This window comes from Protopterus annectens, chromosome 16.part0 (genome assembly GCF_019279795.1).
Source record: "Protopterus annectens isolate FY-2018-M chromosome 16.part0, PAN1.0, whole genome shotgun sequence".
In the NCBI taxonomy this organism is placed as follows: domain Eukaryota; kingdom Metazoa; phylum Chordata; order Ceratodontiformes; family Protopteridae; genus Protopterus; species Protopterus annectens.
The window spans coordinates 3,907,900-3,934,709 of NC_056750.1; the positions used below are offsets into that span (position 1 = coordinate 3,907,900).

The 26,810-nt window shown below is 40.4% G+C and overlaps 1 protein-coding gene and 1 long non-coding RNA gene across 2 annotated transcripts in view; one reads left to right on the plus strand and one right to left on the minus strand.

The window, feature by feature from the left end:
- Positions 1-26,810, plus strand: part of LOC122790801 — a 1,149,194-nt gene that overhangs the window by 870,670 nt on the left and 251,714 nt on the right. The gene's annotated exons all lie outside the window — the stretch shown is intronic.
- LOC122790800 (histo-blood group ABO system transferase-like) overlaps positions 1-26,810 on the minus strand; it is a 307,767-nt gene that overhangs the window by 135,393 nt on the left and 145,564 nt on the right. The window contains exon 3 of the mRNA XM_044058422.1: positions 4,846-4,980. Within this exon, the coding sequence (XP_043914357.1) occupies positions 4,846-4,980 (135 nt within the window). The remainder of the gene's footprint in view (positions 1-4,845; positions 4,981-26,810) is intronic.

Genomic DNA, 26,810 nt, shown 5'->3' on the forward strand with positions numbered 1-26,810 from the left:
GACGTCAGGGAAGGGGTGACAGCGGCCGACGCAGGACCCAAGACTTTGGAATTCAGGCCGGCTGAGGGCAACCTGCCAGCAGGATTACCCAAATGTAATGACTGCAACAGTGAAACATGAACAACATCAACAAGTTTTGTTATCATGCATTTTCTCAATAATAAAAAATCTGAAACTCATTATTTAATTACTTCAGTCATCATCAATTTGCCAAAAAAACACAAATTTTATGAGGAACAGAGCAAAACTATGAGACAAAAATCTTGGCAGACGAGAGGTATGCAACTCAAGAATCTCATCACGCTCAACAGTCCTTCCTCCCACTCTGTAGATTCTTTTATCTACTTTCCTCAACCTTTCCATTACAGTCTGGGCTGTATTTTTCTCCCACACTCTTGTGTGTCCTTCCCTTTCCTACTTTTCTGCAACTCTTTCCTCCCTCTTAATATTTCCAATTTACTTTTGCTTCTCCCTAGATACTTCCCTTTATCTTTTATCTTAAATTTTCCCTTCCAAGCCTATCTGCATCTTTTCTATGAATTTTCATTAGGAGCTCTTTGTGAAATAACCAATCCGCCTTCCCCCGGTCCATATTTTTGCACAATTCCTTCAGAAAATGACCAACCATTGCCTGCCTCTCCGTTCAAGTCCTTTACTACTCTAATGCCTCTTTTTCCCCACTTCCTTAGCTTCCTGTTTCTTCTGAATCCCCATCCCAGAATGCACACATCTTTTCAGCCTTTAATCTTTTATATATATTTTTTTTTCTGAGAAAACTTGTCACACTACCCTATATATTCCTTGCCTGATCTCCACGTATACACCTATATATTTACCCTTATATCTCATTCCCTTAATCTCGGAGCTAGATTTATCTCTTCCTTTCAAGTCTTACTCTTCGTCCCCAAGCAAGATTTATTGTGGTTATATACCTTTTAATATCTGGTGCTCCACATTCTCATAGCTTTCAATCCAGTCACACAACACTCCGTTGCAATTTGACTTGTTTATCTCTCTCAATCTTGCTTTAATTTTTTTCGCTTCCAATGTTTTCCTGTCAATTTTTAGTTTGACACCTAACTTCTCTAGTTCTTCTCCTTACAGTTTTTCTGTCTTTTGCCCTCACACTGCAGTCATGCTATTTTTCTATGCTCCTCACCCCCTCTTCAATTTTTCGCAACTCCCCTTTCCTTCCCATCAGCTGTCCTCTCTAAGATTCAATCCAGTTTTGTTATTCCCACCTCCGTCTTCTTCTGTTTGTTTAGATCTAGGACCTCTTTCTTCATCTGCGTTCATTGTAATATTCTGTTTTCTGCCACTGACCAGGGATTCCACCTCCCATCCTCTTGTATAATTGGCACTTCCAAGTGTTTCAAACAATGACCAAATTTGAATTTGGTCGTTTGAATTCAGAACCTATCTGGTTCCTTCCAAGCGTTTGTCAATATATACAAGTCCATTACTACATTGTCTTAGGATGTCCATGTGAATCAGGCTGGCTGGAGAAATGGTTGGAAACTGACCATCCATTATGGCAACTACTATTGGGGAGTGGGGTAGTTTGACCAGATTTTGCTCTAGGATTAACAAAGGAGCTTATTCTATTGAAGGCTAGGGGGTGAAAACTATGGCAATGCTTCTCAATGTACAACTGAGTTTCTTGCAATGCAACAGGAAAGCTTGGGAGGGTTCAATAACAGATGTCTAGATGAAAATTGTCTTTCAAGGTGTTTGCATCTATACAGGGTACCACTAAACTTCATTCAGAGATGCACAGCTATGCACAAATGTGAGGTTTAAATACAGGTGAAATTAAACACTTTTAAGATAAACTACCAATGGGAAAGCACACAATGAGCTTCGATTCAGTAACCTCCAACTTAGATGAAGCTCAGACTATACACTCCTGCCACAAGTGTACAGGCAGGGCTCTCCTAATGTAAGATGGCTGGAAAAGTGCTCGTGTAGCAATACAGTCTAGATTCAGCAGATCTGAATAGAGTCTATACTATGTACTAGCTGCTTAAAAAAACTTTTCTGTTTCTTTAAGTGCAGAAAAATACAGTAAGAATCAGCAAAATGAAAAAACACAGTCAGCAAAGTGCAAAGAAAACTCAAAAAGTACTTATTTGTTTGATTTTAGCAGTGGCTGCTTTACATTTAAGCAGAATCTCTCCAGACCATTGGTAAAAGTCACCAAACATTGAGCAGCTCTGGTTAGATTTCCTGTGGTGGTACTGCCCTCTGCACAAAATGGCAGCTCTTCAAGCATCTGTGAACAGTGGGAGACTATGGAGAGCATTTCCTATGGAGGATTTTAAACTGGAGAGGTTTGCTTATGTAGAAGGCATGGGGAACCTTGTTTGAGAGATGTGCAAACACAAGGCTTTTATACCAGCAGGATGAAATACTTTTAAACAGTTAATCCTTCAGGCCAATCAGATAAAAACACAAACTTTAAACCAGCAGTTTCACACTTAGATGGGTTGAATTCAGCCCCGCTCCCACCAGAGTGCAAAAGAACCATCCTTATATAAAAAAACTGGTTGTGAGCTCAAGTGCAATAAAAAGTGCTTTACATAATTCCTGCAGTATCAGGAATCCTTGGAAATAAGTTCACTAACCCTGAGAAATGTTCAACAAAATACCGAAAAAGTGCACAATGTAAGAGAATATTTTGGCAGACTCAGGAGAACTTTGGCAAACACAGAACAGCTTTTTTAGCACCAGAGGAGGTAAGTGAATATGAAAATACTGTTAAAACAACCTAAGAGCAGTACAATAACAAACACATATAGTGTTTCTTTAACAGGTGCAGGCTGAAAAACAGAGATAAATTCAACCAAATCAATAAATGCAGCACAGAAGTGTTAAATACTATTGAGACAGTAAGAGTAACTGGAAAATAGTACTTATTAGTTTTGTAGATCCAGATGGTTTTAGAAGCAATCCAAGTCTTGTAGTCACAGGTGTCCAAACCAGGTACAGGGAATCTCTGAATAAATGAACATTATAGTGCCCTTTGTGAAATCATCCACACAAGATAACTACTCCATCTATAAAACACCGTTAGCTGACCCAGTAGATAGGGATCTGGGAACAATATGTAAACAGTATTATAGTCTTTGAACAACATGAAGGCAAGACAGTAAGAAAATAATTCTATTTCACCCAACTCATAAGCAAGGATATGGCATCCAAGTCAAAGGAAATTATAGTACCACTTTATTCAGCTGTTATTAGACCCACAATTCCATACAATGCCCTCTTTGGCATGTATCTCACCAGGCATTTGCAACAGTTGGAATGCCCTCAAAGGTTCCTCACCACAGGAATTCAGGGTTTGAATAGCCTGTCTTACACAGATAACCTTAAGGCCCTGTCTCTGTACCCAGTCTCCTACAAGTTACTGAGAGGAATCTATGCTTGGGATATAAGGCATTGTCAGATCCAACTTTGATGGATCTCTTGCACATCCACAAAACAAACAGTACCAGAAACACTAGATCCAGGTATGTGACCTTTGCCTGCAACATAAATAGTATATGCTGGAGAGACTGATATGTGGCTCAAAGGATCCATGCACTATGGCATAAGGTCCCCATCCACGTAAAGCAGAGTTCATCTCTGACCCTATTTAAACAAAACCTTCATCACTGGATCAGCAATTGCAGAGGTAGACACTAAGTAAATTAATCCCCAACTAACATACCCTGCCACATGACCCTTAGCTACCCCCTTACTAACATACTCCACCCTATAGGCATCCAAAGCATTTGAGGATAAAACTGGGCTGGGTTGCATGGCTAGGCTTATAAAGACCCTGGTGGTCACTAGCCTAGTATGACCCTATGAAAAAATTGGCTCTTACCTTAGTTTAGTATAAAAGGCAGACTTTCTGGAAAATTATCAGATAGCGTGATTAAAAAAATATGAGAATAGCATGGTTAAAGCAGGTTACTGACCAATATTCATATAAAGTTTATAAAACAGTGAACCACTTGGAACTACACTACAATATCAGTTTTATACTTACCTTATTTCATTTATTCACTGATGGGCTTGATCCTGTGGAGTGTCCATCCCTTTATCAGGGTTTACCCAATGTGGTATTTATATGGACAAGGGAAAATCTGGAATAAATGTTGGAGAATCCCAACTATTGTTTGTCACTAAATACTCTGGCTCTCTATTACCAAATAAAGGACTACAGATTCAGGCAAACGGCACTATGGTTTAATGCCACTCCTAAAGAATGCAAGCGCTAAAAGAACATTCAAAATCCTAGCAGTGTGGAGGATTTTGCATATCAGGTGTCGGCATTAAAATCTTAAATAAATTTTTCCTAACCTTTATTTTTTATACATCTGCTACTTCTGCAAAAGCCAAGTATAAAAAGGCAAGTATAAAATGTAAAGGTAGTTTGGGTTATGTGTGTACTTCTAACACTCAATGATAGACTCAATGAATTATTATCCTTTCAGCGTGGCCTGTTAGACTGGATTTATTAAATGTCTTCGATTTCCTCTTGAGGTACAATGATCTTGGAGCTTGTATATGGTTCAGTGCAGACTGCAAGAAATTTGTGTTGCACAAGTGTGGTGGTGATTCACAGAGCGATTTCCTCACATAATATCTTTCTGACTTCTGAATTTACTATTCATTGATTTGCTGCTACATACACTGGTCTTCACTAAATGGTCCAAAGATTACTTATTAAAAAGGACATTTATATACAGGCACATACACATACATCTATATCTATATAAAAAATATACACACACACTTCTCAGTTACTTTATATGACTTTAGCTATATATTGCTGAAATAGTTTGTTCGACATACTTCTTCACAGCAAATACAGTCAACCCAATGGTCACATTTCTCATCTTGAATTTGTAGTCCAATAAATCAATGTCAAAAGTGCCATCCCATACTATTGGTGCAAACCACGGAGTCATAACCAAGACATCTGTTCTCCTGAAATTAAATCAAAGAAAGAAAGAATCAGCAAATACATATCTGATAAGCTGTTTATGCACCATAATTATAGTATGTATAATGAAAGTGCCTAAAAGTGAAATATGGCAGAGCAGTTCAATCTGCCAGTGTATTAAAAGAAAAACTTTAAAATTTGTGACAAAGTGCAGTTACATGAAAATACAACAGAAGTTCCAGTTCTCCGATAAAGTGTTAAAATACTTCTTTTTTGAATAGCAAGTCTTTCAAATTGCCATCCTCACCTGTAACTTAGATACTCAATTCTAAGGTTGCAGCGACTACTGAGAGAACAGAAGAGATTCTGAGTTGCAATGGATATGGAGTGATAACTTAACTGAAAAGGCAGTCCTAATAAACAGAAAACCAGTTTCATGCAGCTGACAGATGACACAATGCTTTACACTGTTCTTCTCTGAGAAGATTTGAATAGCACACAGAGACTGGACTTCATCCCAATACTTCACATATTTCACCTACGGTTTTATATCTTTAACAAAAGAACTGTCGTTCTAATTCAAAAGTTCAGAGACCATAACCGTTAAAGTGCGCCATCTATCTTTGAGATAACAGTACAACGAAATGAATGACAAACCATAGAATTAACACACACGGAATTCTGAAGTACTGTAATGAGTCCACTGGCAACTTATCTGGAATTGAGCACATTTTTTCAGAATTATTATAGACTATTAAAATGAAGTCACTGTCAGTGAGTCAAGCAGTCTACAGCTAAGGGCAAAGAAACCCCATATACTAGTCATGGTTTCTTATAATTCGCTTAATATCACTTGATACATCTAAGGCATATTAACTTGTGACATATGCAATTATACCCACTAAGACAAACATGTCAACATGCATACATCCACAGATGTTCATACAAACTAATAGCCCCTACACAATATCATGCTACAAATAAATATATTGTATGTGGATATGTTTTTATTTCTTGCGTTTGTTTATGGGGGCAGCAAACTGATCCTAGTTGAACCTATTTCAGCCACAGCCTGAGAGTTACAGTAAAAGAAAGAAAGATGACAACTTTATACATATAAATGTAAACAAGGGAAACTTGAACAGCATACATAAGAACAACAAATGCACAGTCTGGTTAATTCTGAACTTATTTTCTCTAGTACAATCCCTGTAAAGTAAATGTCTGTCAGGCATGACTACTGAGCTACTACTGAAATGGCCTTTCAATTCTATCTCTTGTAAAATATGTATGTCAGATTTATATTGTATACAGCTTCATTTACTTAGTAACAACTTGGGAATCTTTGAACTCCATTGAATAGATTTGTTTATTGTTTTGTGTGCATGCTACGTATAACTATGTCAAGTTCAGGTTTGAAATGTTTTCCATCTTAGTAGCTTTGGAACTTTGTTTTGGCATTTGGCACAGGTAGTGGCTGAAACAAACATTCCTGTACTAGCTTATCAAACTCAGTTAACAAACATTAAATATTTGCAGAGGATTATGATTGGGTTTCTGATCATAACCAGCTGATTATGTATTCAAGACACGATGTCAAGAAATTCAGCTTGAGAGCAAAACTCAAAAGGTGAATCTTGGCTTCCATACTGAAGACACATAATAAAGGGTTGTGATCATAATTCTTTATACTGGATGGATATCTGATCCATGTCCTACCAGCTACAGAAAAAAGGAAGTGAGTGAGAGAGAGAGAAAAAAATATAAGAACATGAAGTGTTTACTGGTTTGGAAGCTGGTGAAGCATTTAATGAACACCTGATAATCCGCTAGTAGCATGACTCTCAACTTCTTTGCTCAAGAATTCTGGATACAATAAAATATCAGGAAAGTTTTTAAATATCGGTCTGATTCACTTAAGTTAACAGAACAACAGGTTTTGCATCATGAAGCATTTTCTTAACAATAAGTATGAAACGCTAATGTCTGGCATTACTGACACACTAATCATAATCATTGATTTACCAGAAAACACAAAATTTTTCAAGGCACAGGAGAAAAATATGAGGCAAAATAAGAAACGTTCCACATAATCAAGGACAATTATGAGGTACAGAAAGCAGAAAAAAGTGCTGTTCTGCAGAAGGCATAACAGCTTTTAAAAGGTTTTAGATCCTTTGATCTGTTAAGTGTTGCAGAATGAAGTTCTAATAGCTTGTAAAAAAACTGATTTACCCTGTTTGTCAATTCTGTCCTGACTGGTACTGTCTGCTATTAGCCCTTAGTGCAAGACCTGATCTTAATATCATCTGATATGTCCTTAAATAAGCAGCCTTAGGTGTTGTTAAGCTCAGATCTCACACTAGGAAATCATTTGACGAGTTTATCACTGTGCTCCATGTACTATACATGTGTTAAGTACAAAGTTTCAGAACGGTAAAAACTGCACGGCGAGTGCATAATACTGCAAGCCTGCCGCAGCTTGCATGTTTAAAAATAACAGACATAAGAACTAAAATAACATGAGCAAATTACATTTTTCTATCAGTACATTTGAGAGAAACTACTTTTAAGTTGTCATGCTGATCTTTCAATTTCACATAGAAAAGTAGAAAAAAAAATAACCCTTTTCTATTCTGGACACAACATTTCCCATTTTCTTTTCCTTCCAGCTAGAGCCACCACTGGCAAAAGTATCCTTCTGGCCAAATTGAATATGGCCTACACATAACAGCTGACATACCCAGAAAGAACCGTACAACCATGCAGTCTATTGCAATATAATTTGCCATTTCCTAACAAACTTCCCAAGGCATGACCACCAATACTTGACTATCAAGAAGGATGCTGGCTCCTCATTAAACAAGGGTCGACCACCTACAAGATCCCCTAGTATTTGAGTCACTAAGCTAACCTTATTCCCTGCATCCCATTGTGCAGCCTATGAAATTACCCACAGTCAGCACCTGCACTGCATACACCTAAAACAAAACTAAAATGCACCCCCCACTGCTGTTTTCTAGCAAGCACTACCTCCAACTTAAACGATCTCTCCTATTACACTAAATTTAGACCTCAGCTGAAAACCATCTTATCAGCCAGAACCTTGGGGATGATCTTAATTCAATCCATATGACCATCTCTTTAACCACCACATAGTCTTTCATACTTTTCTAAAACTTTCACTCTATCATCTATAATTTTCACTACGTCTACCATAGTAAGTCATCTTATGGGTAAAGGAGGGGTGGATGGTTGCACCATGATTACATCTGATGAAGACATCCAATTGGCAAAGCAGACATTTCCCACAGACATCCCAACTGGAAGTCCCATATCTCTAGTGGCTACTTACCATTATGAAGGCAAGCCTAAAGTTCTACTCCATGAATATCACCTAGGTCCCTCGTTGTCTGATTCTCTAGACTTGGCTAAGTTGGCTGAAGGATTCCTGCTATTAGTGAGCATCATATCCCTAGATCCCTCGTTGCCTACTTCCTCTAGACCTGGCTAAGTTGGATGAGGGATTCCTGCTATTTTTTCTTCAAAATTTCCAGGAGGAAAACAGCTTTATTTCCTGATAGGGACTCTGATTCCTCAGAGTCCGAGTATTGCGAAGAGGAGCAGGAGTACAGACCTTAAATGTCATCACCCTTTTCACATGACATAGATAGGACAATCAGGCCTCCAATTCTCCTCAGGGGCACCTATAATTATGAAACAGACATGCTCCTTTATGTGAGAAGATTACTGTTTAATGTTACAAGAAGACTTTTCCTTCCCAGAAGAGAGGTATGGAGAGGGGTATCAAAAACTTATAGTTACCCTTCTAATCCAGGGAGTCTTACAAGATGGCTTTGATGCTACTAGCTTGGAGCCAGACTCCTAGTCACCCATCCCAAAGAGATCTGGCCATATTTTGCAGAGTCTAGGAACCTCAATTTCCTGAATAAACACCAATTGCAGACTCAGACATAGTGTTCTTGGAACCCCCAAAGAGAGCTAGACTGACATAACAATGTAAAATTCTCCCCAGTGATTAGGAGAGCAGACTCCAGGAAACATACTGTAAGAAAGTGCCTGCTTCTGCAACCAGGGCTTCTCAAGCACTCATCTGCTAACCTCACATTCTGAAAGATAATGCCCTCAGTCAACTTACAGAAGGTTGTGTAGGTGTGCGGGATGTTACAAAGTCTTCGATGCTGAGGATGTCTCAAACTTTTTTATGACTGAGCAAGCATGCTAAGTAAATGCGGGTGTGGTGATGCAAGTACAAAATTCATGCTGCCATAATGAGAGCGGTCCTTAAAAGGTCACATTGTACAGTACCTAGCTGCGTTCTGCTTCAAGAGTGTCTCTTAGTACAAGACTCAGTCCGATTCTGCCTCAAGAGGCTCTCTCAGTACAGAACTCAGTCTCATTCTGCCTCAGCATGCTCTCTTGGTACAGGACATGGTCCAATTCGGCTTAAGGAGGCTCTCTTCATACTGGATTCAGTCTCATTCTGCCTCAGGAGGATCTCATGGTACAGGACTCTGTCCCATTCTGCCTCAGGAGGATCTCATGGTACAGGACTCAGTCCCATTCTGCCTCAGGAGGATCTCATGGTACAGGACTCAATCCCATTCTGCTCCAGCAAGCTCTCTTGGTACAGGACATGGTCCAATTCTGCTTAAGGAGGCTCTCTTCGTACATGACTCAGACTCATTCTGCCTCAGGAGGATCTCATGGTACAGGACTCGGTCCTCCCATTCTGCCTCTGGAGGCTGTCATGGACCAGAACTCAGTCCCATTCTGCCTCAGGAGGCTCTCAGTACAGGATTCGGTCCCATTCTGCCTTAGGAGGCTGTCCTGGACCAGAATTCAGTCCCATTCTGCCTCAGGAGGTTCCTCACAGTACAAGACTCAGTCCCATTCTGCCTCAGTAGGCTCTTGCAGTACAGGACTCAGTCCCATTCTGCCTCGGGAGGCTCTTGCGGTACAGGACTCAGTCCCATTCTGCCTCAGGAGGCTCTCACTGTACAAGACTCAGTTTAATTCTGAAGATGTTGATGCAAAGGTCCTTAATGCAAATCTGCTTACAACGTGTTGAAGGAAATGGAGGACAAGAGGAGGACCATAGAATGTAAAGCACATATTCCATCCTCCCCATCTGAATGCAACAGGAATTATTACTCTAAGCAACAACTTTTCAACTAGAGATAGGACAAAGGCAAACAAGCTGAAAGAAAAGCTAGCTGAAACAAAAAAATGGTAGCAAGAAAATAGATGTAGGCAAAGAGGCTACCAGTTTCTCCTCCTAAGAGGAAGCAGCTGTGTCTACCCCCAGTATCCTCAGTGACACATCCCAAAGAAATACCCCCCCCCCCACCTTTCACATCCTCACAAATGAATGAAAGCTGTTGAGAGATTTCAGCCCAAGGCAATATGAGTGGCCTGGAGGCAAACCAGAGGATGGATCCCTTAATGAATGTATCTTAAAAATGGATAACTTAGCAGGGCTATTGCTAAACATTTTGCATGACATTGCAAGTCTGCAGCACACAATTGTCTAGAAATGAAAAACTTGGAAGCTGGCTTAACAAAAACAACTTTCCTGAACTTGGCACCTACCATATAGGTGACAAGACTCCAGGAGTTTAGAATGTGGATGGCACACCATGACACTGCTGCAGCTCAGTTAACCAGGAAGATTAAAAAAACAGAAACAGGAATTAGTTAGGCTTACAGAAAACTGCTAAGGTAGAAATGCAAAAGCTTTTTCTTGAATCCCAGTTGTCCAATACACTGGGATTGAGTCTATAAGCCTGAATTACAGTAGAAAGGATAAACAGCATGCTAAAACCTCCAGGATTGAGAAGATGACTGCCGGTGTAAATAATGTTTGGATTATTTCTTTGTTTATTTAAATAAGTTTGTTTACAGGAGAACACTGATCAAGCAATCTCAAATTATGGGATTAGCCAAGACTACATCATAATGTAACAAAATAATGTGCAGTATAAAAACAGCAATGGTTTATATTTATGAGTAAGCATAGAATATCTGATAAAACAAGATATACGTAGAAGATCTAACAAACCAATTGTATAGTTACATAAGTGGAACAGGAAAGGGAGAATACAAACCCGTATGATTAAGGAAAGGATTATATTATGTGTAGTGGGTTTAAAGCAGTAATTGTGTGGTGAAATGGAACAATTTAGGATTAGAGAGTTAATCAGGTAAATCAGGTATAGGGAAGGTAAAGGCACTACACAGTTGGAGATATTGGTTTATATGAAATGTCCTTTAGGACAGTTGTATTCAAACTGTTTTAGAAAGTATTGTTTAAACTGTGGCCTGAACAGGAAATACTTTCTGTGGTCAGTTAAATCGAGAGGAAGTGATTGCCATAGCTTTGGGGCCAGCAAAGCTTAATAGAGTGCAGTTAGAGAAAAGGGGATAGTAGTGAGTAACCAGATATGGTTTGGCTTCTTAGGTTACAGGTTTCTAGAGGCAGGAAAATGTCGGGAAAAAAACAGAGTAGGTGCTATCAAGTTTGAGTATGTTGAAGATCAAGAAAAAAAGAGAATAATTTAATCTGGCCTCTACTGGAAAAAGTAAGGCAATGGTGTTAATTCCGTGGTAAGTTGGCTGTGAATCAACATATATAGTGTGAAGGGTGGCAGTGTTTGGCAGAGGCAAAGCAAACAAGGTTAGACTGTACTCAAGTGGGGCAAGAAGTATGTCTTTTCCTATGGCAGCCCCCTGCTGGATGGCAAATGAAATGAGATATTTTCTTGGACCAGAAGAGCAGACTGTTGATCTTGGCTCTCAACATTTCTGTATGCTCATGGAAGTTTAGTACTTCCTTTAGCCAGATATCCAAATATCTAACGGGTTTTCAATGGGATTGCTATCACAGTTAAGAACTGTTAGAAAAATATGTATTAGTAATATGCATGCTTAGTGCATTCGAGGTTTAAAAGGGTTAATACATTTATTCTGTTCACACTGCATGAATCTGCACAGCTATTAGAAACATAACAAGGAGCATTTCATTTCTGCTAATGTCATGAAAATAATAATAAGTGTTTCATTTCTACTAGTGTCATGAGACTTAAAGAGTTATTGATTTTCTACTTATTCCATGAGAAAGTACACAGCTGCTAGAAGCTATTGATAATGAAAACAAAGGCTGCTTGAAAGTATAAACCGTAGTCAGCATTACTTGTACCTAAGCTAGAAATGTACCTTGAATCTAGCCTAGGCAAAATGTAACACATATATTAGAACTGCACAATTGAAGAATAGAAAGTTTGTGGTGGGCTAAAATAAGCCCCAAGGCCAGGTTGTTTTTCTCAAATGTTTTGTAAATCAGCAGTTATTCTCAACTAGTCAGCAATTAGTCTAGTAACATTTTCTGTAGAACAATACAGAAAGCTGTGTCTAACTACGTCAGCAATAGAAGTAACATTTCTGTGTAACATGGAAAGAACAGTATAAAAATGCCATACTAATTATTAATGTCCAGACAAATCATTTTGCCTGCATGCTTTGTCTCCTTGCTGCAAGTTAATAAAGGGTGCCTTACTTGAACCTTATGTGAACTGGTCTTTGAAGTTTTTTCCTTTGACAGATTGGTCCTTTGGACCGGAACCCTCTCTTCACCTCGGATCAGATGGGCCAGGTGGTTGAAACCGTATGGGGAAGAAACCAAATCGGTTCTTCTTATTTGAAAAGCTCCGACTGAATTGTCATTCAAAAGAGGCCAGCCACTTTCTGATCTGCGACTGAAGGACGGGTCTTCGCGAATCAGGTGATCAATCACGTGGGCTCAGGTAAGGTGAATCTACTTTTTCCTGTTTTCTGTTTTAGATCAGGGACCAGATTTGTATTGTTTTTGTCAGGACTGTATTTTTGCTTACAAGTCAGGGACAGAAAAGATTGCTGTCTTGTCATAGATCAGGAGAAACAGAATAAGTAGGCAGTCATTCTGAAGAGACTATAACAAAATCCGTGCTACCATGTTAAAAATAAGAGAAGTTATGTAACGATCAAAAGGGTAGAGAACAAAAATGGGTAATTGCACAAAAAGACCCCAAAATCCGCCGTTAACAGAAGACGCAAAATACATGCAGTCGCAGCACGCCGACAATATTAAATATTATTCAAAATGGGTTAATAAATATGAATTCGACGGAAAATTAGAAAAAATCCTCGCTTATCAAACTTGTTAAACAGCTCAAAACCGATTCCAAAGGTCGGGTAAAAAAGCAACGTAAATTAGGAATTCCTCAGGCACACAGGTGGATTGAGGAAGTAAACTGTAGGGAACAAAAGAACAAAAATTCAAAAACAATGTTTTTAGATAAGGAGGACAATAACTTAGTAATAGCATCAGCCCCTCTGCCTCCCTTACCGGAATATGAAGCAAGTGAACAGGTTAGTCCACCCCCATGATATCCTGTGGTCACTGAAGAAAGAGGCATTATGAAAATAAAACCGTATATTAGAGATCCCATCGGGACCAGGTCTCGAACAAGGGCAGGTAACTCAAATGAAGGCATTGAGTTATATCAAATGGTTAAGAATTCACGATCTATGAGTGAAGAAGAAATATGCCCACTAATAGAAGTACCCAACCCTCAGGCAGGTCAGGACAATCAGGACCCAACTATTTTAGTGTATAGACCTTGGACACCGGAGGATATCCGGAAAGCCACTGAGGGAATTCCCCATTCGAAAGTTAATTTTAGAAAATTCTCAGAAGATTTGCAAGGAATGAGGCTGAGTTATAACCTAAACAGAGAAGAGGTAGAAAAAGTAGTTAGACAAATTGTGGGGCCAGATTGGCACATGATTAGTGGCAACTGGAATCCCCGTGATGCTGCACAAAGACCCCTCCCACATAGCAGTGCAGAATTAGACAACAGAGTAAAAGGTCTTATAGACCGCATCTCTGAAAAATGGAAGCCTAGGGCAGACTGGACTTGCATTAATCAATGCATCCAACAAGAAGGTGAAACTATTGACCGGTATTATGCCAGACTATTAGAATGTTTTAACAACCACTGTGGAATGCAGGTTCCTGAAGATCAAACACAAGATTCCCCATATGAACAGCAGTTAAAGAATGCATTTTTAAAGGGCAGTATTGCACCTATAAGCAGTTTTATTACAAAACACATGGTAGACCATCGTACAAGCAGGTTACAATCATTACTTGAATATGCTAGGCATGCCAAAAGGCATTTTAATAGCAAAAAGAAAAAGAAAGCTCAAGTATTTTCTGTAGAAGATGGAGCAGAAGTTTATGTAGTACAGTCCGGGAAAAAGGGCAAGAAAAATGCACAGGGAAACAAACAATCTGATCAACGATCAGAGGACTTTGAAGGGGGAAAGAAAAGGGGGGAATGTTTTAAATGCGGTAAAAAGGGACACTTGGCAAAGGATTGCAGGAAAAACAAGAAGGCAACAACGGAAGACAAGGAGGGTGAGGACTGACTATATGGTAGTCAGGAGTCACTAGAAGGGGTTAGCGAAGAAAGGACAAATGAGAATGTGATAGAGGGAGTAGAGGATGTGACAGAAGAGATAGAGGAAGTGCAAGAAGTTAGTGACAGTGAAGAAAATGAAATATTAGACCTAGCTTTATTGAGCTTGGAGCTCTATTTAGCAGACATGAAACCAGAAGTTACACTCTTGGTAGAAGGAAGGGAAGTCAAATTCTTGTGTGACTCAGGGGCATCACGAACCCTGATACATCCCTCCAAACTACCAGAAAACACGGAGTCACCTGATTACATACTGGTAAAAGCAGCTAATGGACAGCTGTATCGGGAGCCTTCTCCTGTAATATTGCAATAACTGATCCAGTTTCAGGACTGACTCAGAAAAGCAAAATTGTTGTTTCTGCAAAATGCCCAGTAAACCTCTTGGGCAGAGACCTCATGCAACTATTTGGTATAGCAGTTGTCCCAACCATGCAGGGTATGGAAGCACAGCGACAAATTGATACCTTTGCAGTGCAATCGGAGGATGAAATGTTTTATTGGTACAGCCAGGACTTGGTTACGACTGGTCCAGGGACTGTGACCGAAGAATTAATGAATGTAGCCATCAGCAAGTTCCCCTCCCTTGACATTGATAAGCAACCCCTGTTACACTGTACCCTGTATTATTGTAACACACCAGGACCTGATAAAGAATATGAGCAAGAATTGTTTAAAAATCATGCAAACAGACTGATATTACGTAACCTGTACTGGGACACAGAAGGGAACAGTGTAGCCAGCTGTTCATTGCCCCTGGAGTTCTTTACACTTTATAAATCTAATCGATTACCACATGTTAGCTTAACCAAGAACAAAAATATAGAATGGGCAGACCTAGGAGAAAAAGTCACGAGATGGGAGAAACAGACAGAGTTAGAACGGTCAGAGCAGGGAATACAAATACAGAAGTTGAATTGGATAACTCACAGCCACCCAGCAGTACACTTGCAGTCTAGCAAGGACAGCTGATTGACACTCCTATTAAAGGAGGAAGAGAATGCCTTACAGAACATACCAGAAACTCTCTGGTCAACAGGAAAGTCAGATGTAGGACTTATTCATACAGCGGCACCGGTTACTATTACGCCAAAGTCAGCATTTAGACCACAAAAAAGACAGTATCCCTTAAGAAAAGATGCAGAGGCAGGGATAAAGCCTATTATAGCAGCTTTACTTAAGAAAGGGGTACTGGTGGAATCTCCCGATTCACCATGTAACACACCCTTATTTCCTGCTAAGAAAGCGAATGGAGAGTGGCGTATGGTCCAAGATTTACAAGCTGTAAATGATGCAGTAATACCAAGGGCATCTATGGTGCCAGACTCACACACCCTGTTGAATGATTTAAAACCTCAACAGAAGTATTTTTCTGTGGTAGACATCAGCAATGCGTTCTTTTTGATACCGATACACCCTGATAGCCAGTATTGGTTTGCATTCACATTTCAGGGGAAAAGGTATACATATACGCGACTACCACAGGGATATTGTGAAAGTCCAACAATATTCTCACAAGAAATGGCAAGTAACTTGGTGGGATTTACCCCACCAAGGGGCATCAGATTTTACTTTATGTTGATGACATTTTGCTGGCAGCCCCCACCCAGCAAGATTGTAGAGAAGCTACCATAGCGCTATTACGATTTTAAGCCGCTGAAGGACATAAGGTAAATAAAAGTAAACTGCAGCTTTGGAAAAAAACAAGTCAAATACCTGGGATATGTAATATCCAAGGAAGGTAGAACAATAGATAAGGACAGAAAAGTAGCAATTTTGCAAGCACCAAAACCCACTACCAAGAAGGAAATTATATCCTTCCTGGGTACAACTAATTTTAGCCGGAGCTGGATTCCAAACTATGCTTTGGAATCTGCACCGCTAACTGACCTTATATATAAGAAGCCTATGGCAGCACAGGATTTGTTACAATGGACACCAGAAGCAGAATCTGCTTTCTGCAAACTAAAGCAGTTAATAGCATCCTCATTAGTTCTAGGATTACCAAACTACCATAAACATTTTTTCCAAACTGTAGATTGTAAGCAAGGTTATATGACATCAGTGTTAACACAACAGCATGGGGATAAGCAACACCCCATTGCTTACTATTCATCACAACTAGACCCAGTGGCATGGTCCTTACCCCACTGTATACAAGCAGTAGTTGCAGCTGCAATGGCAGTACAGGCTTTGGCCTCAGTAGTTTTATTCCACCCTCTCACTTTGAGAGTGCCTCATGCAGTAGCAATTATTTTACTGCAAGAGAAGGTAGCATATCTTTCCCCTGCTAGGCATCTTTCCTGTATGACCATATTGTTGAGTCAGCCTCATATGACAATTGAGCGATACACGACTTTGAACCCTTCTATCTTGCTCCCAACTCCTGCAGATGGCACACCACACAGCTGCCTGCAGGTAATTGAGCAAAAGACACTACCTAGGAAAGATCTCACGGATGTCCCCTTGGATGATGCCGAGGTGACATACTACATGGATGGTTCGTGCAAAAGGGGTCCTGCAGGACAGAACCTAGCAGGATATGCAGTAGTTTCTGACACTGAGATTATAGAAGCAAAACCTTTACCACACAACTTATCTGCACAGGCAGCAGAACTGATTGCCTTGACACGGGCATGTACCTTAGCAAAGGGTAAATGTGTAAACATTTTTACTGACCACCAGTACGCTTTTTCTACTGTACATGTTTTTGCGCAACAGTGGAAAAACCGAGGAATGATAACATCTACTGGCAAACCTATGAATCATGCACAGTTTATTTTAGATCTTTTAGAATCTATTCAGTTACCTCAGAAAGTAGCCATTTGTAAATGCACAGCTCACACCAAGCAACAAGATAGGATTTCAAAAGGTAATGCGAGAGCTGATACAGCTGCAAAACAAGCAGCTACAGAAGTATTTCTTTTAAATGAGGAACTACAACCCTCTGAGATTTTAGACTTAGAAATGTTAAAAATAATGCAGACACTCACTACGCAAGCTGAAAAACAAAGATGGGTAAAACGAGGAGAAATTCTCGAAAAGGGGCTGTACATCTCTAAAGAAGGGAAACCGATACTACCATCTAATTTGTTTAGATATGCAGCTTTGTTGAGCCATGGGCAGTGCCATGTCTCAACAGGGGGGATGGTACAGCTAGTGAACCAGGTGTTCACAACGTACGGATTTACAAACTACTCTAAAAAATTTTGTTTGATGTGCCAAATTTGCAACAAACATCATGCACAAGGGGCGTTAAAGCCCAAGCAGGGGAGTTTCCCTACACCACCATATCCATTTCATACTATCTGTATGGATTTCATAGAATTAAACAAATGTGAAAATAATAAGTATTGTCTTGTCATTGTAGATATGTTTTCCAGATGGGTGGAAGCCTTTCCAACCAAAAATCCAGATGCAGCCACAGTGGCAAAAGTACTTGTCAAAGAAATCATCCCTAGATTCGGCATTCCGGAAAGGATCTACAGTGACAATGGTACACACTTTGTAAACCAAATCATACAGCAGTTAAGTAAGCATTTTGGTATTTCTTTAAAAAATCATTGTGCATACCATTCACAATCTGCAGGGCTAGTTGAAAGGCATAATGGTATATTAAAAAACAAATTGAGAAAGTTAATAGCTGAGACAGGAAATAATTGGTTGTATTGTTTTCCCCTGGCACTGTTGAGCATGAGAACTGTTCCGACTGCAAAAGGATTGACTCCTTTTGAAAAACTATTTGGAAGGGCTTATTATACACCCCAGTGGAAACTTCTCATGTCCTCAGACCAGGAAGCTGATTTTACACTAGCTGAATATATGAGGAAAGTCATGAATTCTAAACATCTGTTGCAGTCAAATTCTGTTTCAGATAAAGAACAAACCGAAACATCGGAAGTGGCAGTGATCCCCGGGGAGTGGGTGTGGGTGAAGAATATAAAGAAGAAGAATTGGTCATCACCAAGGTGGGAAGGCCCATACCTGGTGCTTCTTAAGACACCCACTGCAGTCAAGATAGCAGAGCAAGCTTCGTGGATCCACCTAACGCACTGCAAACTAGTTAAAAACTTTGAACTGGACAAAAATCTTACCTCTCCATCAGGGCCCTCAGCACAAAGTCTGAATACAAAGGGGGGGTCTGATCAATAGGACTGATCCATCTCAACCCCAGTAAAAAAAAACATCGGTGCTGAAGGTCCTATTAGGGCAGAGAGTAAGAACATGTCTGAAATAAAGACGACAGGATCCAGGAAGATCCAGATGTACCTATTCGGAAGAGTTGGAATGCAGAACAACCGTTTCCTCAGAAGTATTGCATAATCATCCTGTTGACTGTACTAGTGACAATCTTTTTGTTGTGGCCATTCCTTTTCCCAGCCACACAAACTGAACTGAATAAGCGTGGAGAGTTGCACGTAGAGTGGCACCCAAACTTCAACACTTACCAGGCAATCAAATATGTGTATGCTGAGACCTTCAATGTTTCGAATTGCTGGATTTGCACAGCTTTGCCAACAGCATACAGGGGGTTATTGTTAACTTCATTCCCCCTAGGAGCCAACAAGACCTGGGAAAATTTAGTCTATGATACATCAGATGTCACATCACAAGATAAAGTAGCATTGCACTTGTCTGTTCGACAGAAGGGGACTGTGTTTTTACAAAAATGATACAGTTCAGGTGGGTTGGAGCAATTGCAATGTGACTGTTATCAAACAGCATGGATTCTGGGCTGGTAGAAGTACAGTGGCTGTTATCACCTGCCCTCTATCAAACAGCATGGATTCTGAGCTGGTAGAAGTACAGTGACTGTCACAACATGCTCTCCATCAAACAGCATGGATTCTGGGCTGGTAGAAGTACAGTGACTGTTACCACCTGCTCTCCATCAAACGGCATGGATTCTGAGCTGGTAGAAGTACAGTGACTGTTACCATATTCTCTCCATCAAACAGCATGGATTCTGAGCTGGTAGAAGTACAGTGACTGTTACCGCCTGCTCTCCATCAAACGGCATGGATTCTGAGCTGGTAGAAGTACAGTGACTGTTACCATATTCTCTCCATCAAACAGCATGGATTCTGAGCAGGTAGAAGTACAGTGACTGTTACCACCTGCTCGCCATCAAACAGCATGGATTCTGAGCTGGTAGAATTACAGTGACTGTTCTATGGACCCTGACTGATACCACCTTAATGAATATGGATAAAGGAAATTGTACTGGATCTCTGTTGTTCCGTGCTTTTGAAACGGTCATCATCCAATTCTACTTCTCCAGCTGCAAGACACTGGGGTCAGCCCTAATGCCACAGCCTTTTTTAAAGGTTTTTCTGACAACACAGGTTCCTATTGCAACACAAGCTACGATTCATTTTTTGAACTGATGCATAGGACAACTGATGAAGTGAAACATAATTCTGACCTCTATAAACAACTGATTATCGTTGACAAAAAAATGTTTCATCCAGAGCCAGGACATAGTAAAGTTACTACCAAAGTAGAAGATTGCTACTTTGTATGTGGTAGGAAAGCATATAAGTGGTTACCTGAGAATTGGTCCGGCAGTTGTTATTTGGGGTACCTGGTTCCGGTCATACAACACACAGCAGTTTTTTCTCAGGGGAAATTCAGAATGTTCGACAAGAAATCAAGAAGCCTGTCAACCCAGTGGGGCAAATCAATGCGGGCTGGAAAAACCATCATGCTGTGAACCTAGGGAAAAATGGACTGTCACATATGGACTTGGATGATACCATCATCTCGTGGGAAGGTGTATTGTCAGCATATAGAGCAATTAAATCAATCTGGGAACTGAGAAAACTGTCTAAACTTCTCGAAATAATGAGTAATGCAAGCTTTTCTGCTCTAGAATTGGTGAACGATGAACTGACTGCCATGAGAACTGTAGTGCTTCAAAACCGCATGGCTCTTGACTTCACCCTAGCGGCGAGAGGTGGTACTTGCGCTTTAATCCAGGAGGAGTGCTGTTCGTATATTCCTGACCACAAACACGAGATAGACAATCACCTTGAGGTAATTCAGCAGGTGTCGGCTATGACCAAGCCAGGACCAAATCCATTGACAGACTTTTTCCAGAGATTGTTTGGGGGGTGGGGCAGTACCCTAATGAACATCCTGATTTCCATCTGTGTAGGAATGATCCTGCTGGTGGTATGTGTGTGCTGCTGCATCCCCTGCATGAAAAGACTGATTAAAGACTTTATAGACATGTCAGTTTCAGAAACCTTATACCAAGGTGCTGAACTTGAAGAATTGCTAAAAAATTAAAAATGCTTTCATAAGTTTAAACTGAATGACTCTCTTAACTGCAAATCCTGAGTGGGAAGAGGTTAGGAGAAGAAAAAACTGTTTATGCTTATTTTGAAAGTAGAATAAAAGTATTAAAAGGGAGGAAATGTTAGAAAAATATGTATTATTAATATGCATGCCTAGTGCATTCGAGATTTAAAAGGGTTAATACATTTATTCTGTTCACACTGCATGAATCTGCACAGCTATTAGAAACATAACAAGGAGCATTTGATTTCTGCTAATGTCATGAAAATAATAAGAAGTGTTTCATTTCTACTAGTGTCATGAGACTTAACAAAGAGTTATTGATTTTCTGCTTATGCCATGAGAAAGTACGCAGCTGCTAGAAGCTATTGATAATGAAAACAAAGGCTGCTTGAAAGTATAAACCATAGTCAGCATTACTTGTACCTAAGCTAGAAATGTACCTTGAATCTAGGCAAAATGTAACACATATATTAGAACTGCACAATTGAAGAATAGAAAGTTTGTGGTAGGCTAAAAAAAGCCCCAAGGCCAGGTAGTTTTTCTCAAATGTTTTGTAAATCAGCAGTTATTCTCAACTAGTCAGCAATTAGTCTAGTAACATTTTCTGTAGAATACAGAAAGCTGTGTCTAACTACATCAGCAATAGAAGTAACATTCCTGTGTAACATGGAAAGAACTGTATAAAAATGCCATACTAATTATTAATGTCCAGACAAATCATTCTGCCTGCATGCTAATAAAGGGTGCCTTACTTGAACCTTACGTGAATTGGTCTTTGAAGTTTTTTCCTTTGACAAGAACATTAAAGGACTTGGGGATTTGAGTAATCTTTTATGGGTGGCAAATAATATGGACTTTGCTTTTTTTTGGCATTGAACAGTAGTTGGAAAAGGGACTTTTGAAGTTCTGTTTCAAATGTACGACATTAGGGATCAGACCTATAGATGACCATATCATCAGCATAAAGTAAAAGTGGTGAGTGAGTCAGGTCTGGGGCAAATGTGTGCTATAATGTGGCCCTGCGGGACTCTAGAGCAAATGAGGGAAATGTTGAAAAGAAGAAGCCCTACGTCTACCTGAAATGAATGGTTGGCAGAAAAACCTTTAAAAAAGGCTGTGGCATTAGGGCTGACCCCAGTGTCCTCCAGCTGGAGAAGTAGAATTGGATGATGACCGTTTCAAAAGCACGGAACAGAGATCCAGTACAATTTCCTTTATCCATATTCATTAAGGTGGTATCAGTCAGAGTCCATAGAACAGTCACTGTAATTCTACCAGCTCAGAATCTATGCTGTTTGATGGAGAGCAGGTGGTAACAGTCACTGTACTTCTACCTGCTCAGAATCCATGCTGTTTGATGGAGAGAATATGGTAACAGTCACTGTACTTCTACCAGCTCAGAATTCATGCCGTTTGATGGAGAGCAGGCGGCAACAGTCACTGTACTTCTACCAGCTCAGAATCTTTGCTGTTTGATGGAGAGCAGGTGGTAATAGTCACTGTACTTAAACCAGCTCAGAATCCATGCTGTTTGATGGAGAGAATATGGTAACAGTCACTGTACTTCTACCAGCTCAGAATCCATGCCGTTTGATGGAGAGCATGTTGTAACAGTCACTGTACTTCTACCAGCTCAGAATCCATGCTGTTTGATGGAGGGCAGGTGGTAACAGCCACTGTACTTCTACCAGCCCAGAATCCATGCTGTTTGATAGAGAGCATGTTGTAACAGTCACTGTACTTCTAGCTGCCCAGAATCCATGCTCTTTGATGGAGAGCAGGTGGTAACAGTCACTGTACTTCTAACAGCCTAGAATCCATGCTGTTTGATGGAGAGCAGGTGGTAATAGTCACTGTACATCTACCAGCTCAGAATCCATGCTATTTGATGGAGAGAAGGTGATAACAGTCACTGTACTTATACCAACTCAGAATCCACGCTGTTTGATGGAGAGCAGGTGGTAATAGTCACTGTACTTATACCAGCTCAGAATCCATGCTGTTTGATGGAGAGCAGGTGGTAACAGTCACTGTACTTCTACCAGCTCAGAATCCATGCTGTTTGATGGAGAGCAGGTGGTAACAGTCACTGTACTTCTACCACCCCAGAATCCATGCTGTTTAATGGAGAGCAGGTGGTAACAGTCACTGTACTTCTACCAGCCCAGAATCCATGCTGTTTGGTGGAGAGCAGGTGGTATTTCTGTAAGTAATTGGTTGGTTGGTTACATGTGATTTTTTCAAGAAAGGAATTTAAAGCAGCCAGATAAAGAAATGACCTTCCATTCATCTAGTGAGGGCAAGCCTTTCCTCCTATTGTGCATTCTGTTCAACATTACCAAGATCAAGCACCAAAAACAATACAGATGAGTGGAACACTCAACTATCTGCTCATTTTATGTATATCAAGTGCCGGACATATTTATCTGCAAGTATAGATGGACAACAAACTAAGATTTTTCCAGTACCTTTGACAGCCGTCCCCTATGAGGATCACTAATTTGCAAAGCCCTTTCTCCTCAGACATCACTCCCTCTCACTCAAACTTTTCTCCAAACCCCCCACATATAATCTATGGAGTATCTCTCAATCTCAATGCACCCTACTAACTCCAAACACTAAACTTTATTATACTGACTGTGAACTCTCCATCCTGTCACCTAAACTATGGGACCCTATTCCTCTCTCAATCTGAGATGTCCAACAAAAGTACTCAGACTTCAAACAGCTCAATGGACACCTTTACCCAAACAAACTGCAGCTGCACTTACTCAGGTCATGCTACATGAACCCTTCAGCTCTCTCGCACCACGTTATCCCTGTTTCACCCTTTCTTATCTCATCTTGTCACCCCTCACTTACTACCTCTCATTCATCCTACCTCCTTGTTCTCTATGCATCTCTCCCACTTCCTCTCCTTTCTACTCCTGTTACCTCCGCGTGCCTCTCTCTCCTTTTCTCAGTCTTCTCTGCTAACCATAATTCCATTTTTCCATCTATGTTTTGACATTGTAAACTGATTTTGAACTAAATGTTGTAGCATATCCTTGCATTTATAAATATGTACATGTTTTATATATATATATATATATACACACACACACACACACACATACATATACATACACACACATATATACATAAGAGGTAAGCATTAGGTAGCCTATCTACCACAAGTGGAGTGGTTCCTGGCCCAGAAATTGTAGCTATTGACCATTTGGACAGTTTTTTTCCATCTCTTTTAACTTTCTGGTTTAAAAGCCGCACTTGCGCTTGTTTCCCACCTTTCCTGTAACTAGCCTAGTCCAGATACAGAGTTGTTGTATCCAGGACTGTTGGTAAGCTTCTGAGCCCCGCAAGCCTTTCTGTGTTGGAGGAAAGCCTTCTAGCTTATCAGTGGGAGAGGTAAGCACTAGATAGCCTGTCTACCACAAGAGGAGTGGTTCTTGGTCCAGAAATTGTAGTTTATTGACCATTTGGACAGTTTGTCCATCTCTTTCAACGTTCTGGTTTAAAAGACCACATCTGCGCTTGTTTCCCATCTTTCGTGTAGCTAACCAACTGGGAAGCACTAGAAAGCCATAAACTGATACAAGCCTTCTAGCTTAGAAGAGAGACTTTGGAGTAATTAAGCATCAGTTTTCTGTACTTTCTTGCTGTACTTAACTGTTTTCCATCTCAACACTGATTTTTCGAGCATTTATTGTGATTCAAAAGCTTGTTTTTTTCACATATTGTACCTATTTGACTTCCTGCACTTTTAAAAAGTAATTTTTTGTCTAAATAATTTGTTTAACTGTTGTAGGCTACACACAAAAGTGCAAAAGCCATTTCTGATTGTTTGTAGTCATTTAAAGCTGTTTTAAGTGTATTTTTTACTGTTTTTGCCTTATCTTTTCAAAGAAAAACAAAACAAAAACAAACAAACAAAAAAATCCTTGTTTCCTACCTTTCTAAGCTAGTACACTCCAGTTTTCAGGCTAGTACTGAATTCAGGGTTGTGTTACAAGTTTCTGAGTTGCCCATACCTTACTTGGATTGAAGGAAGTTTATCTGTTCACCTGTGAAAGAGGGGAGCTTTGAGTAACCTATCTGTGCCTGGAGGAGTGGTTTCAGCCCAGAAGTTAGTAGTTTATTGGCCATTTTGGGCTAATTTCTCTCTCTTTCATTTCCCTGCTATAAAATCCACATTTGAACAGTTTTGTGTGTCGGGCAGTGCCAGTTAGCTAGGGTTAAATTATTCCTGGCTCCACTAAGTCTCCTCTTCAGTTTTTCCCTTGAAACTAGTCTAACTCTCAACCTAAGCACTCAAAAAGCATCCTACAGCCCAGCACTTGCTCAGACCCAATAGCAAGCACTAATATACCCTGACACTTGATTGCCCAGCAGGGCAATACTTTATTCACTCCTCACCAACTAAGCAACTAAGCAGCTCACCCTACCATTCAGGCATGACCAAAGGGCAATTTCAGGTGTACTCTCCAGTCCAGCTGGTGAATCTGGGTATCCTGAGGCAATGTTACAACTGCCTCATGTACACAGGCAACGCTCTCCTCCTACCACAAAACACTAACATATGCGAGAGATGCAATTATACAGCCAAACTGGAGGCTAAGCTGTCTGCACCCAAGACTGGAACAGACAGTCAAGGGGAGAAGGTTAACACTTGCACCACACCTCCAGCCACACATAGACCTACTAAACCAGCACTGGCAAAAAATACAGATAAATACACAAAATCATACTCGGAGGCTCTAAACAAAAACCTGCAAAAGCATCAAAGACCTCCAAAGCAGACACCCAAGCAACCTGCACCTCCCATCACAAACCAAACAACACAAAACACAAAATCAGTGTGCCGCACAATCACAGCCCTTAAGGCGAAATAACATACCTAACACAATAGTAATAGGCGACTCTATAGTCAGGCACACTGACGTCCCACTCATTAGGCTGGACAAGCAGAAGGTTACTGTTAGCTGCCTGTCGGGAGCCAGAATCCACTACATAACACAAGCACTCGGGTCACTCCAGAACAAGTAAAAATATGACTCTGTCATTGTGCATGTTGGTGTGAATGACCTGAGACATACCTCCCTGGACTACATGAAAAGAGACATGGAAGAGCTCTCTGATCATATAGCCCAGGCTGGTATGACCCTGACCCTGAGTAGCATCCTGCCCTCACCAAGAATGATACCTCAGTATAAAGAAAAAATGATCAATTTCAACAATTGGCTAAGCTTCTGGTGTCATTCAAATGGGATCCAGTGTCTGTCAGCCTGGGACGACATGCTCGACAAGCCGCAATGCTTCACAAGAAGATGGCTTGCACCTGTCACACCTAGGCTTTCAAATACTGGCCAAGGCTCTTGCTGCCCCCATAGTACCTTTTTTAGGCAAGGCTCAAAAGTCAAACCCACCTCCGTAAACAGCACAATTAACAAAAAACTGAGGGCTATGCTACTCAATGCCAGGAGTTTAAATCTCATAATGCACGCACTCAAAGCACTCCTCAGTATGGAGAACATAGACATTTGTGCTGTAACTGAAACCTGATTCAAGGCTCCAGAGAGCACACAAGTACTACTGAGCCTCAACTCATACCATATGTTTCGGCCACAGAACAGGGACCGAAACACAACAGGAGGGTGTGTATCCATATTCATCAAGGATACTTACACCTCCTGGTTAGTGGTGCAGCATGATACCTCTGAGATCATCCATGTGCAAATAACATCGGGCAAATCTGCAATGCAAATTGTGGCCTGCTACAGATCACCCGCCATGATCCAGGACCACCACTCCACCTTTCTGGAGACATTGGAAAACATGAAGGTCCTACCGAACACCCTGATATTGGGCGATTTCAATTACCCTACCATTAACTGGGAAAACTACTTTAATACAAACTCCCAGGCTCAGTGCTTCCTGGAATTCATCAACTCAAATGCCCTGGATCAGCTGGTAAACTCCCCTGCCAGAGGTGAAAACAATATTGGACCTGGCTATCACAAACATGGGCGACAGGTGTT